The 15,938-nt window shown below is 54.1% G+C and overlaps 1 protein-coding gene and 2 long non-coding RNA genes across 4 annotated transcripts in view; 1 reads left to right on the plus strand and 2 right to left on the minus strand.

The window, feature by feature from the left end:
- Positions 1-5,909: 5,909 nt before the first annotated feature.
- Positions 5,910-9,842, plus strand: NNMT (nicotinamide N-methyltransferase). Its single transcript, XM_019556529.1, has 4 exons — positions 5,910-6,195; positions 7,215-7,422; positions 8,511-8,945; positions 9,598-9,842. The coding sequence occupies exons 1-3, from the start codon at positions 6,036-6,038 to the stop codon at positions 8,938-8,940; spliced, it is 798 nt and encodes a 265-aa protein (XP_019412074.1). The 5' UTR covers positions 5,910-6,035; the 3' UTR covers positions 8,941-8,945; positions 9,598-9,842.
- A 662-nt stretch (positions 9,843-10,504) lies between these two features.
- On the minus strand, positions 10,505-12,512 carry LOC109324519. The gene is made up of 3 exons (XR_002104944.1): positions 12,271-12,512; positions 12,090-12,174; positions 10,505-11,506 (listed from the first exon to the last, which is right to left on the minus strand). It is a non-coding gene; the product is annotated as an uncharacterized LOC109324519 (long non-coding RNA).
- Positions 12,513-12,707: 195 nt separating this feature from the next.
- LOC109324520 overlaps positions 12,708-15,938 on the minus strand; it is a 5,503-nt gene continuing 2,272 nt past the window's right edge. The window contains exons 4-6 of one of the 2 annotated variants that reach the window (XR_002104945.1): positions 14,813-15,638; positions 13,564-13,770; positions 12,708-12,721 (exon numbers count right to left, since the gene is read on the minus strand). This is a non-coding gene — a long non-coding RNA (uncharacterized LOC109324520). Of the gene's footprint in view, positions 12,722-13,563; positions 13,771-13,931; positions 13,982-14,812; positions 15,639-15,938 lie in introns of those variants that run through there. The other variant, XR_002104946.1, reaches the window with a different exon arrangement.

Raw genomic sequence — 15,938 nt, forward strand, 5'->3', positions numbered from 1 at the left:
GCAGACTGCTGAGTCCTCTGGATAGACTTGATGTTAAGCCCAGCATTTCTCATGACTTCCTCCACCAACTCCTGGTCCAGGTATAGGATGGAGAAGCTGTGCTTGCCGAAGTGTAGTAGATTGCTTTTAGAACCGCCACTCTCACCAGGTGCCCCTCACCTTTACCAGGGAGCTGGTGTTCTTGGGCCCCTGTACATGCCACGATTTTTGCCCTTTCACGCGCTGCAACTGTGTGTCTGCTTGCACAAGTGGGATTTCCTGACACTTTAAAAGTCTTTCTTGTGCATTAAACCAAAACTTCTCCGAAGTAGTTTAGTTTGGCTTGCCAAGAATTAAAACATTGCGTTGGTGGATGCATTGTGTGCAAACACAAAGGCCGTCAAAGATATGTAATGAGCCTCTTTGTCCACTAGATGGCACTGCAACTGTTTGTAGTTCACGCTTTTAATTGCTTTCACTTTCCAATTGCTTCCACCCTTTTTGTGCGTGTATGTGGCTTTTTTTTGTTGTTCTTGTTTGCCGGCTTCCTGCTTCCACAGCTGTGTGGCAGGGAACGGGCATGGCCATGGGCACGGAGTTGTGTGGGGCCCCAGGCCAGGGTGTGTGTAGAGTGGGGGGGGGGCTCCAGAGAGGAGCAGACAGGCGCTGCAGAAAGCTGAGCCATCCTGACCCCGCAGGGTCCATAGTCCTCATTTTTGCCTCATATTTGCTTGAGGTTTTATGGATGATTTGCTCCCTGTTTGCCCTGACAATAGCACATCTTTTTCCTCTTTTAAGCTGCTTGTCTGGTGGGTGGCTCTATAGTGTCCCTGGGGGTTTTTTGTTTTGTTTTGTTTTTATTATGTTTCTAGCACGGGTGGCACTGTTTACAGAGCTCCTATTGCCCACTTATGTCATTTGGCTCCCCTGCTTTTTTAGGGTACATAAATTAATTTACTTAACATCTTTGTTTAGTGGCTGCAAGATCACAAACTGTTGTGATTATGCCTGATACAGGGTGCAGTTCAGAGCTGGTACCTTGGAAAACTGCTTCTGCAGTGTTCCCCAGGACCGGATGCACGGGGTATTGAAGGGGTGATAGTTTAACAGGGTGCTGTGTCCCCTTTTAGGAGCACTGGGGCTGAGGACTATTGGAGTGGGGATGTCGGGCAAGGAAGTGGCCTAGAGATACCTGGGTCTCCAGGAAGCAATGGCAGTGCAGCATTCACGACTCACCCACCCTGCTCCCCGCAACACTTAGGCTGTGGGTGGCTACTAGTCCCCTCCAACTGGGCTCAGAGAGCCTCCTGCTCTTGTCGAGGGTGAGGGGTGCAGGGCCAGCCATGGTGCCACAAGCCGGGAGCCCCGATCCCTGCTGCAAGCGGTTCAGAGCCCAGAGCAAGCCATCAATGCTGGGTGCTCTACCGGTGCCATGGGCAGGAGCTGCGAGCTGTGGGGTGCTCCAATTTGGGGGCTCAGGCCAAACTGTAATCCAGCCGTGGATGGGTGAGGCATTGACGCTGGAGAGGCTCCGGCTTGGGACCGGTGCTGCTGAAGCTCTGCAGAGGCAGGGCCCACGTGAGCCCCCCAGAGCCAGGATAGGGGCTCCTTGTGAGATGGGGAGGCTGTAGCTGGCCAGTCCTGCACCTAATGCCACTATTTCCACAGACCCCATGTCCCACATGGAGCAGAGGGAGAGCCTCACCAGTGCCCGGTTTCCCCCGATGCACTGGGGGAAGAGGGAAGGGGAAGCCCTGAGCTGGGGTAGGATCAGCTTCAGGATGGGTCACAGGCGGTGCCTCTTGTTCTCTCTGGGAGACAGAGATCTGGGGTCAGCTCCATGGACACACTGCGGGAATGGCCTGGGAGAGCCCTGAGGGCAGGAGAAGCAGCAGGAGGAAGGGAAGTGTGCCGGGGGCACCCGACAGCTAGTAGCTAACTCTCACCACAAGTGTCCTGCTTGGCCCGATGCAGACTCAGAGACAAAAAGGCGCAGTGGCTCTTTCAGAGGCTTGTACCTGTGCTGGTTGGATACAGCTAGCTCCAGTTAGGAGTGATGACTTCGAACATTTTCAAGACGCTGCTTTTTAGTTTTATTGAGCCCCTTCCCACTTCTTTCTGCACCAGCCCTGGGGCAGGCAGGTAACCAGGTGGCATCACACACTAAACGTATCTTCCCAGGGAAAATGGGCTGAGAAGGAAGAGAAGCAGGTTCGAGGAAACCCAACCCTCTGGCTTGCAAGACGCTGTCCCCACCAGACTGCCTGCCCTGCTTACTGTGCTTGCACCCTGCCTGCAAAGTACGTTTTGCGTTGCCCTGAGGAATATGAGATCCCTGGCGGGCAGAAGTGATGCTGATAGCTGTGCAAGCAACCTACTGCATGGCTGCTCAGTGCAACTTGCCTTGCCTGTATCTGGAGAAGAAACAGTGGAGGATGCTATGAGAGATTCTGAGCATCAGAGTACACCGAGGATAGTTGGGACCATTGTCCGGATGCCATCTCGGACACCCTCTCAGACCATACAGCCCTCCTGTACCTGGTAGCATACAAGCAGCTGCCTGCTTGGGCCAGGTTAAAAAAACGAGGGGAGGTATTATCTAAATCAGCTATTCTCATCCAGGGGGCTGCGGTGCCTGAAATGCTATGATAGATGCTTTTAAGGGTGCCGTGCAATAACAGCAGTATTGGGTGTGCAAACACTTGCGCATGACTCACACAATATACCCAGAGGTTTCAAATAAGAATCCCTAGTGTTGAAACCCTTGTGCCCAGCTGTGGTTTTTCTGAGTTGTGTGCACCAGAATAATTGCACTCATATCTTTCAGAAGTCAAGTGAAAGCCAAGAGCTGGCATTTTCTGAGGGGTGCGTAAACAGGCTGATCTAATAAACCATTAACGAGGCCTGCACAGACAGTGGATGGGCGGGATCTGGCCCTGTCCTGCAGTGCTGAGGGGAAGTGGGGCTGGTCCCTGACTCAGCCACGGCCTCTTGGGGTTGCTTATTGCAATTCATGCTTCAAAAGGGCAAGAGCAATGCAGATGCTGCCTGGCAGGTGGGCGTGCATGACTGCAGCCGGGACAGGCTGCCTGGACGGGGACCCAGCGGTGGACTCCCAAAGCTGCAGACACGAACCTCGGCCCCCTGCCTGGTCTCTGCTGCACGCTGAGGAGCGCAGCCCGGGACGAGGTCACTGGTTTGCTCCGAATGGTGCACGGGGAGCCCCCCTATCCAGGACGACGTGCGAACTAACGGTGCAAAGAGGCAGCTTCCACTTATCAGCACCACGGAGCTGGAAGCTGTGGCCAGTTTGAAGGGCTTATATGTTGCGCTCCCTCCCCATTTTTTTTGCCTGCCTCATGCGTTGTTGGTGGGTTCAACCAAGGAGCCACAGTTAGGGTCCAGGAACAAGTTAATTTATTAAAAATTAACTAAAGGAGAGGGAGGCAGATGGGAGCCAGCTGTGACACAGGAGAAAATGGAGATGTCTGTGAGTGTCACACTGTACCACGCGCAGGTGGGAGCAGACAGGTGGGCCCAGGTAACCCCCCTGAGCCCTGGTGTTGGAAGAGGGATGAGTTTTGGTGAGTTATCAAGGACTTTGTGCTGTCACTGATACACACGGGTATCTGTAGGACACTTTAACCCCAGAATAGCACCCCCCTGGCACCCCTTTAAGGACATGGACCACCCTGTTACACTGTCACCTGTCCCATATCCCTTGCATTAAGTCCTTGGGAGTGTTACCATGACCATTTCACAGGGTAATAGTGCAGAGCGACACCCTGTCTCAGTCCTTTCTTCCAAGGAAGCGCATGCAAATGCTGCACCCCAAAGGGCCATGCTGGGAAATGCTGCTGTATCCCCTCTCCAACTGTTGGAAATGCTGGCATAGTCGCAACAGATTTGGGGCCCTGTAGCCAATTAAAAAAAAAGATGTTAAGTAAAAAAGCAGGGCAGTCTAACCGCTTAAGTGGGCAGTAGGCTCTTTGTAAGCAGTGCTACCCATGCCATAAACATCATAAAACCTAAAAAAAACCCAGGAACACTATAGAGCCACCCACCAAACAAACATCATAAAAGGGGCATCAGATGTGCTATTGTCAAGGCATACAGAGGGGGGAGAAGTGGAGCAAATCACCCATAAAAGCTGAAGCAAAAGCAAGGACTGTGGACCCTCTACCCCACCTGCTAAAAACATAACTGGAGACCCCCAAAACTCCTGAACGCCGGGCCAGCTGCAGGGAGACCCTCTCTGTCCTCAAAACTATGTAAAACTTTTATGCAAAGTTCCTGTTGTTTCTTTTGTCTTGTGCTTAACAGCGTAACTTGCTGCACTCAGTAAATGCTCCTTTCAAAAAACCAACTATTCTTGTCCGAGCCTTTTTCGTAGCTTCAGTGCCACCTCCTCAATCCCAACCTTAAGTTTCCACACGGTCAGAAACCAGGTGCGTATCACAGACGAGCAGGATGCCCACAGCAGCGACCGCACCTGCGAGAGCAGGGGAAAGCCCTAGGCCCCCCAGCGCCTGCCTGGCAGCTGCAGCTCTGGTGTATGATCCTACAGCAGTGAAATGCAAACCCGAAGTGCTGCTTGCAGCTCAGTGGGAGCTAGGCCCTGGCTCACAGGCCCTATCTACTGCCTCCTGAACTCTCCTTAAGGCATGTCCTCAGGCCTCGTTCACTTCCCCTCTGATCCAAGCACGGGCATATTGTGCCGTAGGGATTCAGGAACCGTGCTCCTGGTTTGAGGAATCAAAGGCACAATCAAAGCCTGTTCCTTGCCTAACCCAAGGCCCCTGGGGGCTGTTTATTGCAATTCCTGCTTCAAAAGGGCAAGAGAAATGCTGGCGCTGCCTGGCAGGCAGGCACGCTGGACTGCACCCGAGGCACAGCCTGTCTGGATGCTGGTGCAGCAGCAGGATCCCCAGGCTCCAGGCACAAACCTTGCTGGCAAAGACCTAGCGCAATCATCACATGTGTGTGCTGGAGACAGACCTAAGGGAGCAGGAGAAGCGTCCCAGACGGCTTGGGCTGGTGTGACCAAAACAAGCAGAGAACCGCATTTACATTTCAAAGCAGAACCTGTCACAGGTGCAATACCTGAGAAGAGACAGACCAAATGCAGCAGAGTCCTGCTATATATATACCGGAGGGGAGGTGAAAAAGCATACTATGGCCAAGCACCCAAGGTGGGGAAGGAGATGTAGGGTTGCCTATAAAAACCCAAGCAGAAATGAGGCCCGTGGGATCTCCACTCAAATGCCTAAGACCGCTGGCAGATTCCCCAAGAAGGACTTTCTGAATACCTGGCCGTAAGGAGACACTCTGCTCCAGAGATTATGCAAGGCTTTCTGTTGTAATTTTGCTTTATTATATTGCATTTTAAGTTAGACTAAGCTGCGCATGCTGTCACTGTGTCCTACCAGGCTGTATCTTGTCGTAGGTGGTTTTCCCATTGCTCTTTGTCACGTGCTTGCAAATTGCTGTGCTCGATAAGCGCTCGCTTTAGAGAGCGGACTATTCTTGTTCAAGCATTTGTGAATTCAGTGCCACAACCTAGTCTAATATTAAGTCTGGTAACACCTGCCTGGTGTCTCCACTCCCCAACTCTCTGCTGGAACAGGAGGCACACTGAGGACCATTGCCCAGGATGAAGTGCACTTGCTCTGAATCATGCATGCCCCTGTTCAGTACGATATGCAGACTAATTGTGCAAAGAGGCAGCTTCCACTTATTAATACAATGGAGCTGGAAACCATGGCCAGTTTGGAGGGGCTCTCGATTGTGCCCCCTCCCCATTTTTGGCCTGCCTCGTGAGTTGTTGGTGGGTTCAAGAGAAGAGCTGTAGCCAGCTTCCAGGAACAAGTTACTTTATTAATAATTAACTTAAGGAGAGGGAGGCAGGAGGTGGGGGAGGCTGAGCGCTGGCTCCAGACAAACCTCCCAGTGTCTGTTCGAGCCAACCCGCAAAATTGCAAAGCTTTTGCAAGGGCCTTGTCCCTCAAGTGCTCTAAACCCAGGTGCGTGGGGGGAGAGGGACACGCTCCAGCACGATGGACACACCTGCAAGCTTCACAGAGGGAGAAGTCTACCAGGCACATTTTGACCCTCGAGACTACTTGGAAACATGGTACAACTTTGACGGGGGTCTTTCCAGTAAGAACAGTCTGATGACGTCAGTCCTGAGAAACCTGCACAAGGTGTTCTCTGCAGGTGAGCCCACGGCACCGTGAGCTGGAGGGATCCCTTTCCCAGCATGGGACTGAAAGGTCTATCGCGTTGCCTTTGCTCTGTGCTGCAACGTGATCTCTCAAGGGGAATTTCAGGCTTTCTGAAGATGGGGCAGGGATCTTGCTTTTGCAATGCCGGGGATGTCTGGCCAATACAAATGACAAGGCACAAAACCGCTGTCTGGGTAGTGAGCAGCCGCAGGGCTGGGACGGAGCAGCTTCCTGCAGCGCCGTGTGCATCACGCACTGTCGGCGCCTCTCCGGAGCCAGGGGCAGTAGGTAAAGTCTGCCACCCCCCACGTAAATACATTGCCAAGCGCTTTGGCTACTGGGTTTCCTCACCCGGGTCCACGTGGGTGCGTCTCTGTTCAAGCGAGGTGGGGGCTGGACTAGCAGGTGGTTTGGAGGGGCACGCGGCACTGTCGGACCCGGAGTTGGGGAGCACGAGGCCAGAGGCTGGGGAGAGGTGCAGCTGTGGGCCTGCACCTCGGGACTTGTGCAAGGGGAGCAGCACAGGCGCTCAGGACACAGGTTTTTGGGGAGCAGGAGGTCGGGCTCACTCATGATCCCCATTCAGCGTGCAGGAGGGAGAAAGATTCACGGACTCATCCAAAGCCTTTGAAGGGCTGTCCTGCATCCCTGCTGTGGGCTTGGGTAAGAGGAGCCCAGGTCCTGGCCGTGTGAACACCGGGTTGGGCTGCTGGTGCACCGCAAGGAGATATCGGCCAGTGCATCACCCGTCTGAGGCAGCAACTTTTTTTTTTGGCAAAAATATTTTTTTCTATATAATAAATCTCTATATCTATATAACTTCACCTCCAACACTCTGCCAACTGGGCCTTGTGGTTCACTTGGCAGCTCAAAGCGCGCTAAAAAACCAATACCCAGTTCGCACCGTGCAATTGCCCAAGGCAGCAATTAGGAACAAGCACCCGCAGCCCTCAGACAGGAGCGAGTGCCTCCTGTGTCAGAGTCGCAATGCTCTCCCCCGTTCCCACACAGGTGACGTGAGGGGCAACACCCTGATAGACATTGGCAGCGGCCCCACCATTTACCAGCTCCTTTCTGCCTGCGAGAAGTTTAACGAGATCATCGCTTCGGACTACACGGACCGGAACCGCCAGGAGCTGGAGAAGTGGCTGAAGAAGGAGCCGGGAGCGTTTGACTGGGCCCCGGTGGTGAAATACGTGTGTGAGCTGGAGGGACAGAGGTAGGAGCCTGGCTGCTGGCACCCACGAAGGCAGAAGGGGCCTTTCCCTCCCTCTCCTGGAGGGGACGAGGGTTCGTGGTGGTCCGCGAGATGAAAACGCAACGACACACTTGCTAGGGCACCTGTCAGAGCAGAAGTGCGATGGATGCAGGGAGAGTTTCTAACATGGGAACCAAAAACAGCACTTCTGGCAGGAAATACAGCACCACGGCTCCACTGGGCCAGGCTCACTGGGCCAGGCTGGCCCTGCCTCACACACTGGCTTAACCCCCGAGGGTCACACTATTGCAATGAGGTAGTTATGGGTGTTTTAGGCAGAAGGCAGGGCAGGTGGCACCTTAGACACTACCTGGTTCAGAGGCATGGGCATTAGTGTGCAGAAACCTGCTTCCTTCATTACATCCTGCAATCTGCCCACTATTGCACTGCACCGGGGGCCGCGCACCGCTGGCACTAGGTGATTGAGGCAGTGCAAACAATTCATGGTACGACAACGGTCAGGTCTGTATGCAGGGGCTGCAGGATTTCCTTCCTCCAGGCACAAGGAGCAATGGTCTCAAGTTGCAGCAAGGGAAGTTGAGGTTGGATATTAGCAAGAACTTCCTCATTAAGACGGTGGCAAAGCACTGAACAGGTGACCCAGAGAGGTGGTGACATCTCCGTCCTTGGAGGGACCCAGCTAGACAAAGCCTAGGTTGGGATGATGGAGTATGGTCCTGCTTTGAGCAGGGGGGTGAACTGAGGTCCCTTCCAGGCCTCACTTCCTATTATTTGAATTAGCACCTTCTTCCAGCAGAGGGGACCTCCTGGTTATTGCTCATGCTGTAATCCAGGGATGGTGCAGAGCCACTCGAGGTGGTTTTAATCCAGCCCCTTGGCCTGGCAGCATGTTGCAATCTCCACCTCCTGCCTGGCTCTCGGCCTCCTCCAGGACCAAGCTCCACAACCTAATTGTGCATTGCATGGGCAAAAGCACTCTCTTTCACCCATTTTAATGCTCTGCCTTTTGGTTTCATTGAACATCCTCCTGTTTCTCTGTACACGAGCCCGCAGGCAGGCGGTATCACTCACTAGACATTTCCTCCCAGGGAAAAGTGGGCTGAGAAGGAGGAGAAACTGAGGAAGAAAGTGAAGCAGGTTCTGAAGTGCGATGTGAGGAAACCCAACCCTCTGGCCCCCGTGACGCTGCCCCTGGCCGACTGCCTGCTCTCCACCCTGTGCTTGGAAGCTGCCTGCAAAGACCTGGGCACCTTCCGTGCAGCCGTGAAGAACATCAGCTCCCTGCTAAAGCCAGGGGGGCACTTCGTGACAGTGACGATGTTGAAAGAAACCTACTACGTGGTTGACCAGCACAGCTTCTCCTGCCTGTACCTGGACCAGGAGTCGGTGGAGGCAGCTGTAAGAGATGCTGGGTGTGTCATTGAGCACATCAAAGGGGCTCCAGAACCTACTCCAGAATCCATCTCAGACTACACCGACCTGGTCAGTCTGGTGGCACGCAAGCAGCACGCTGCATGAGTCTGGTAAGAAATGAGCAGCAATGAGGTAGGGGCAGAGGCTGTTTAGAGCCTAGGTTGCAGTGTGCCCCTTAATTAGTCCCTGTCCAGAGGGTGGAGATGGGTGACCCGGCTCCCCCAGTCAGCTGTGTTGTGCCCAGTCCAGCTTCAGGGCCTTAACTGCGTAGCCCTTGCAGAGAGCGGGCAGCTGCCGTCACCCCTGCACCACGGGGCAGATGGACCTGGAGACCAGGGGTGATGCAGGTCACCCCCAGGGCAGCAGCACAGCTGAGGGGACGGCCACGGGCACCACGCTGGTGCCACCCCACGCAGACGCACGCTCACAGCATCGCGGGGCTGCTCGCGGCTCTGTTCAGCCCTGCTGACTTACCCCGAGTCCAGGACATCCCAGGCCTGAGATGGTGCCGTGTGACTGCCCATCTATGTTAAATGCCCGCTACAAACCAAGAGGTGAAGCGGACAGGAGGGTGTCTGGCCTTGTCCTGCACTGCCTGGGGGTGGTCACGCTGTTCCCTACCCACACCGAGGCCCCTGGGGCTCGTTGGCTGCACGTTATGCCTGGCAGGCAGGGGCATGTGCATGCAGCAGAGACAGTCTCTGTCTGGATGTTGACCCAGGACCAGGTTCTCCAAGCTCCTGCCACCATCTTTTCTTGCAGGTCATACAGGCACGGCCACAGGCACCCTCTGGAAGATGCTCTCCCCTTTCCCCAATATCTCCCGCCCCATCTCTCATACCAGGAGGCCCAACGAGGATCATTGCTCAGAATGACTTGCACCTGCTTCAACTCCACTGCTCTCCTCTGAATCAGGCCCAGAAAATACTCTTATTTGCTATCACGTGGAAATTGCTCTAGGAAAGTGGCATCCTTCAGCACTAAATAAAATGGAGCTGGAAACCTTGGCCAGTTTGTGAGGATTTATTTCATGATTCCCCCAATTTTTTAACTTGTTTCCTGTCTCCTGTGCTGTTGGTGGGTCCAGCAGAGGAGCTGTTGTGGGTTTGCAGGAAGAGGGTAACTTCCCGGGCAGAGACCCAGGCATCTCTAGGCCACTTCCTTGCCCGACATCCCCTCTCCAAGTCCTCAGCCCCAGTGCTCATAAAAGGGAGCACCCTGTTAAGCCATCACCCCTTCAATGCCCCGTGCATCCGGTCCTGGGGAACGTTGCAGAAGCAGTTTTCTAAGGTAACAGCACTGAACTGCTCCTTGCCTCAGTCCCTGCTTGTCCTTAAGGAAACATCCCCAAAGGGATACTGCACCACCCCCCATCCCTCATGCCCCAAGCACGTCATAGCTGTGAAGGATGCTCAGAGCCCTGCACACCCCCAGTGCCTGCCTGGCAGCTGCGTTATCATCCTCCGGCAGCATAATCCAAACCCAACCAGTTAGTTGGTAGCTCAGGGAGAGCTTGAACCTTGTTCCTTAAGATGCATCCTCAGGCCCATTTTATTTTATATTAAAAAGCACCCACACCATGCCATTAGAAATAGCAGGACTTGTACCCAAGGCATTCAGACAAGGTCTGAAACAACAGGACTGAAAAAACACCAAGAAGCTCACAAAGTTTCCTGAGCATTTTCTTTTTATTGGGACCATTTTTTTCTTTTGAAACAAGGGACAGCTGAACTTCAACAGATTGCACCCAAGCACAACTTCAATGTATCTTATTTTTTATTTCCTCAAATAAATCAGGACTGATTTCCTACAGTGCATTAACAGTTGTAAATTGGTGACTAGGCAACACCTGTCACATTATTGTACCATTTGTAAGTCAGAACAGGAAATATTTTTATTCAACAAGTAAGAACACAGATCAGATAGGTAGACAGAATGAAAACGTTTATTCCTCCACCCAGCTCTCAGCAGGAAAGGGTAATGTCCAAGTCTTCTCAGCATAGAAGAGCACCAGCCACAAGGTGAAAAGTTTTTTTTTTATACCATTTATTGTTCGATTGTGCACATCTGGTTTGACGTTGAGCACGCCAACTATCTCTAGGATCGTTTGGACACGAGATCTTCGTGCCTGTGGAGATGGAGATTAACCCTTTCAAACGACCATGGAGCCTTAACTTAGGCACAAATTGCACCACAAACAGCCTCAAACTGGCCCCACAACCTACAGCTAAAGCAAACTACAGCCAAACCACTAACCAAACTGAGCACAAACCTGCATTTCTGCACCAACACTGAGAACTTCTCAACAACCCAACTCAGAAAACCCTACACGCTACCTCCAATCACATCTATTTTGATCAACTCCTGAACTAGCAAAGCCAAGCAACCTGCAAAAACCTAGACTGCCACATATCAAAATGCACAACTAGCACAATGCCTCAACCTCACTGCCTACAAATCAGGGCCAACCCAAGACTGAGTCCATGGTGCAACTTGCTTCCATTGAGTGTTTGAAAGTGTAGAGATGCACACGACAGTCTCCAGCTGTACTTATCTAAGCATACATTAAACATGTGCCTCTCTTCCTCCTGTCCACCCCCAACCACACTTGTTGCTTCTGAGCTTTCTTGTCCTGCTTCTGTTCCTTCTTCTCCAGCTGCTCTTCAGGGACCTGCAAGAGTACACAAAACAGAAGTGAGTTGGCTGGCAATAAACTGCACACACCGCTAGAAATATAAAATAATGTAGCTCACAGTGCCCATTACACTCACAAGCTTTTAAAACAAGAGGGGGTGTGACCTGCTTCCTGCTTACAGGGAGGTCCCACTGCTCCAAGGCTCCCTCAGCCACATTTTGGCTCTTACACAACTGAAACCTAAGGGCAGGGCGGTCACTATGTCGAGAATCCCTTTCCTTCGCACCCTTTTCTCTGGCTGGCTTTCCTCCCACCTCACACCCTGTCCCAGTCTGTGTTCTTGCAGTGCTCAGAGGACTTGGTGAAGGGGTAAGTCAACACAGCCTGAGCGCATATCGAGCGGCTGCAGCGTCTCCCTTTTCAGCCCTGCCGTGAAGGGGTTCCTGCAGCCTCCCAGTAATCCCTAGGTAATCCATCTGCCCAACCACACAAAGTAGCCCAAGATTTGGAGAAATCAGGGCAGCACACCTGTGCCTCGCTTATAAGCCGGGAGACCCAGGACATCCAGGCACTCCAAGCCTTCCACTGCTCCCGGAGCCCCAGTCTTTACCCTCTCAACCTTTGTCTCCCGGTGGGCTGGCACGGTTTTCTGCCTTGGTTACTGGTTAACTCCTATTCGTCTGTTGTCTTCTCTGCTTCTTCCTCTGGAGGCAAAAATGACAAGACAGAAATGAGCTGTAAATCAGCACAATGGAAGATGGGTCTCCACACCCCAACTTCTCTCCATATTTTACCCTTACCTGGACCTTTGGCCACTGTCCTCTGTCCGTGGAAATGGGGGAGGGCAGACGTCTGCGAGCGTGGCTGCTGACATCTGGACCAGCCGGAAGCAGAGGGTGAAGGGCCAGGACTCTGGACAGAAGTGCTAGGGCAGCACCAAGAAGGTGACCACAAACACCGGCGACCCTGCTTACAGGGCGGTGCTCCCTGCACACAGCTGGCTGCTGGGGCGTGAAGCCCAGAGAGAAAACCTGTAAAGCCCTGAATGCCAGCTGACGGGTGCCTCAGGGCTCAAAGTAGCACTGTACCCGAGGACACAGGGGCCGTGACTTCAGCCTCCCGTTGCAGCAGCCAGAGCTTAAAGGGCTAAACGAGGCCTCCTCCCCCATGGTCAGAGGGGGTGGGGGCACAACCCTGTTTACAGGGTGCAAGAGGAAACCATCTCAATGGCAGAGGAGCAGAGACCTGAACCTGAGTTACAGGAAGGTCACGAAGCCTCAGGGGTCCCAACGCACTCAGTATCCGCCAGAAGCCTGCAACCTTCCCCATAATCTGTGGGTATCATCTCTGACCAACCTCACTGAGTGGAACGAGACCTGACCCAAATCAGGGGGCCTGGATCCTGATTACAGGCTGCAGGCCAGGGTCGGGGGCGCAGAGGAACGGCTGGCCAAGTGCTAGGGCATTTGTCTCCAGGGACTCGGGTGGGCAATACATGGCCTTCTCTCCAGGAGGGCAGACACTGCAATCGAGCTACCAAGTGCCCAAAAGTACCTGAAAAGAGGGGACCTAATGCCTGTACCCTGAAATACAGGGAGGCCGTGTGCCCAGAAGTATTAGAGAGGGGGCCTAATGCTCCCCGACGCCAAGAGGCCTGGAAATCCATCCCCTAGGTGTGGAGGTGGCAGGAGCAGGCTACAAGGACGCATCTCGCCCCTTTCCCAGCACTGGGAAGAAAATAAAATACGCTGCAGCGATTTTAACAACAAAAAGAAAATAACAAACGCTATCGCTCCCAGGCGCTCCTCTCTCGCTCTCCACACACTGACAAGGGAAAAAGTGTCCCCGGCCAGAAAGGAGCTCGATGCTGCAAACTGCTTGACCTCGAGCCCTACACTGAAAATCCTCCTCCGCTCCCAGGGGGCAAGAAGGCTGAGACCGGCGCCCCCGTTACAGGGCACGGCCCGTCTGACCAGGCAGACTGCCCCCAGGGGCAAAAGGGCTAGAGGCCCAGGGCCCTGCTTACAGGGAGGGCCGTCAGGCCTGGCAAAGCACAGAGCTCCGTCCTTAAAGCCGCACTGTGACCTGGGGACCCTGCTTACAGGGCGGTCCACAGCTCTGCACAACCTATCTGTGCAACAGGACGCACAAGACTCGCACCCTCGTTACAGGGCACAGTCCGTCTGCCTAGTCAAGACTGCCCACAGCGGGCAAAAGGGCTAGAGGCCCAGAGCCCTGCTTACAGGGAGGGCCGTCAGGCCTGGCAAAAGACAAAGCTGTCCCCAAAGGCACATAGAGACCTGGACCCTGCTTGCAGGGTGGTCTGCTGCTCTGCAGAACCTAGTCTTCCACCAAGAGACATGGGACTTGCACCCTCCTTAAAGGGCGCGGTCCATCTGACTAGCCAGGCTGTCCACGGGAACGCAAAAGGCAAAGGCCCAGAGACCTGCTTACAGGGAGGGCCGTCAGGCCAGATAAGGGACAGGGCTGTCCCCAAAGGCACATAGAGACCTGCACCCTGATTACAGGGTGGCCCACAACTCTGCACGATCTAGCCCCCCAACAAGAGGTATGGGACTTGCACCCTCATTACAGAGCACAGTCCATCTGGCTAGTCAGACTGCCCATGGGGGGGCAAAAGGGAGAGGCCCAGAGCCCTGCTTACAGGGAGGGCTGTCAGGCCTGGCAAAGGACACAGCTGTCCCCAAAGGCACATAGAGACCTGCACCCTGATTACAGGGTGGCCCACAGCTCTGCACGATTTAGCCCTCCAACAAGAGGTATGGGACTCGCACCCTCGTTACAGGGCACAGTCCGTCTGGCTAGTCAGACTGCCCACGGGGGGCAAAAGGGAGAGGCCCAGAGCCCTGCTTACAGGGAGGGCTGCTAAGCCAGAGCTGTCCCCAAAGGCACATTATGACCTGGACCCTGCTTACAGGGCAGTCCAGAGCTCTGCACAACCTAGCTATGCAACAGGGTGCACAGGACTCACGCCCTTGTTACAGGGCACGGTCCGTCTGGCTAGTCACACTGCCCACGGGGGGCAAAAGGGAAAGGCCCAGAGCCCTGCTTACAGGGAGGGCCATAAGCCAGCCAAAGGGCAGAGCTGTCACCAAAGGCACACGGAGACCTGCCCCCTGATTACAAGGAGGTCCACAGCTCTGCAGAACCTACCTGTGCAACAGGACGCACAGGACTCACGCCCTCGTTACAGGGCACGGCCCGTCTGGCTCATCAGACTGCCCACAGCGGAGCAGAAGGGAAAGGCCCAGAGCCCTCTTTACAGGGAGGGCCGTCAGGCCAGCCAAAGAACAGAGCTGTCCTCAAAAGGCACATGGGGACCTGGGCCCTGATTACAGGGTGGTCCACTACTCTGCGCAATCTAGTCCTGCACCAAAAGACATGGGACTCGCACCCTCCTTACAGAGTGGCCCAGCCGTCTGGATGTGGAGTCCCAGGCACAGATGCTTGAAAAAGGACATGTGCCTGATCACAGGGATCGGAGAGGAGGCCACAGGCTTCAACCCAGACCACGGGAAGGTCATCAAGCTTCTGGTTCTAAAGAGTTGGCTGTCACCCCACGAGCCTCGGCTCCGGTCTGCAAGGCCGTTCTGCGGCACAACGCTGCAGACCGCTCCGGCTCTCTACCGCCAGCGGAAGGAGGCTACGGCCACCCTGCTTACAGGGGCACCTCTCTGACTGGCTGGGAATAGCCATGGACTTTGACTCCCAATTACAGGTCGTCCAGAGCTAGGAACGTTCAAATTACCTGTCATTCTCACGTGGTAAGAGGCAGCATGCACCCTGCTTACAGGAGGCTGTGCCACTGGCAGTCACGTCTGGCAGCTGGCCTGGACCCTGATTACAGGGCGGCTGTGCTGTGCAAGACCACCAACTATATCCACGCCATTTACAAACGAGGTGGTGGTGACACGCACCTTGCTTACAGGGTTGTCCACCTTCCACCCGACTGCTGCAGAAGTGCAACAGCATCAAGGGCACAGACGCATTTCTGCACTACAGACAGCTGATGCAGCTGAAATTTGGCTAATACATGACTGATACTTAAAGGCAGGGAGACCACTCTGTCCAGAGTCCCTTTCCTTCGCGTCCCAGTTTGCTGGCTTTTCGCCCGGTGTGGTTCTCCCGCTGCTTGTCCGTCTGGCAGCTACAACAAGGAAAAAGAAAAAAAATAAGGACCCACCTCCGACAAAGAAAGAGAGACACAGTCTGGGTGTAGGGCATGGAGCCGTAGACCGAGACAGGAAGTTGTAACGTCTGTTTGGCCCTTCCCTGTAACCCCTGTTGATCCGTCTTCTGTTTGACAGAGGGGCGAGCAGAAATCTCCTTGTTCAGCTTCCAAAGACTGGGTCAGCTGGAAATGGAAAGCCAGGGGCCACAAGCCTACAGACCCAACTCACGCCATGGCACAAGCTCTGGCAGCGCAAGGCACCTGGACTCCTACTTA

Source organism: Crocodylus porosus, unplaced genomic scaffold (assembly GCF_001723895.1).
Source record: "Crocodylus porosus isolate Cpor-Errol unplaced genomic scaffold, CroPor_comp1, whole genome shotgun sequence".
NCBI classification, from domain to species: Eukaryota; Metazoa; Chordata; order Crocodylia; family Crocodylidae; genus Crocodylus; species Crocodylus porosus.

Excerpts from the sequence above, each read along its gene's own strand:
- NNMT (XM_019556529.1), top strand. The coding sequence starts at position 6,036 with ATGGACACACCTGCAAGCTTCACAGAGGGAGAAGTCTACCAGGCACAT. Across the intron at positions 6,196-7,214 it reads GCACAAGGTGTTCTCTGCAG|GTGACGTGAGGGGCAACACC; the intron begins GTGAGCCCACGG and ends GTTCCCACACAG. Across the intron at positions 7,423-8,510 it reads TGTGAGCTGGAGGGACAGAG|GGAAAAGTGGGCTGAGAAGG; the intron begins GTAGGAGCCTGG and ends ATTTCCTCCCAG.